The 409-nt window shown below is 46.5% G+C and overlaps 1 protein-coding gene across 1 annotated transcript in view; it reads right to left on the bottom strand.

The window, feature by feature from the left end:
* The window catches only part of LOC138048202 (uncharacterized), a 10,014-nt gene extending 9,928 nt beyond the window's left edge, over positions 1–86 (bottom strand). Inside the window, exon 1 of the mRNA XM_068894593.1 lies at positions 1–86. This exon is cut by the window's left edge and continues 73 nt beyond it. Within this exon, the coding sequence (XP_068750694.1) occupies positions 1–32 (32 nt within the window). The 5' untranslated portion in view covers positions 33–86.
* Between the last annotated feature and the right edge of the window lie 323 nt (positions 87–409).

Below are 409 nucleotides of genomic sequence, written 5' to 3'. Positions count from 1 at the left end.
TTCGCTTGATAACTTTTCCTCAAACCCTCCATTTTCGCTCCTGTTCACCAAGATGGCCACACAGTCCGTGTCCGAGGAGAACTGGATCCGATAGACAAAGTGACGATGAAGCGGGAGGTGACGGGACGCCGGGACGCCAGGACGGGAGACATCGGACCCAATACGCTCCCGGAAGCACAAATAGGCCACTTGCACTAAGAGGTCACGTGACCAATGGTTTCCTTAAACAGTGAGTTGTAATCTTGCTGTTGCCAAAAATTGACAGAACAAATAAAACTTATCTTACACGCGAAATTTGAGAGGAAACGCATTTATAGGGAGATATTTTATGATACTTTGATATTCAACAAAGTAGCATGATTTTTCTTGTCCGCCATGTTGGAGGGCATACTGTTGCCCTCCAACATGG

The sequence above is a fragment of the Montipora capricornis genome, chromosome 1 (assembly GCF_036669925.1).
Source record: "Montipora capricornis isolate CH-2021 chromosome 1, ASM3666992v2, whole genome shotgun sequence".
Lineage (NCBI taxonomy): Eukaryota > Metazoa > Cnidaria > Anthozoa > Scleractinia > Acroporidae > Montipora > Montipora capricornis.
This window is presented reverse-complemented; position numbering and strand designations above follow the sequence as displayed.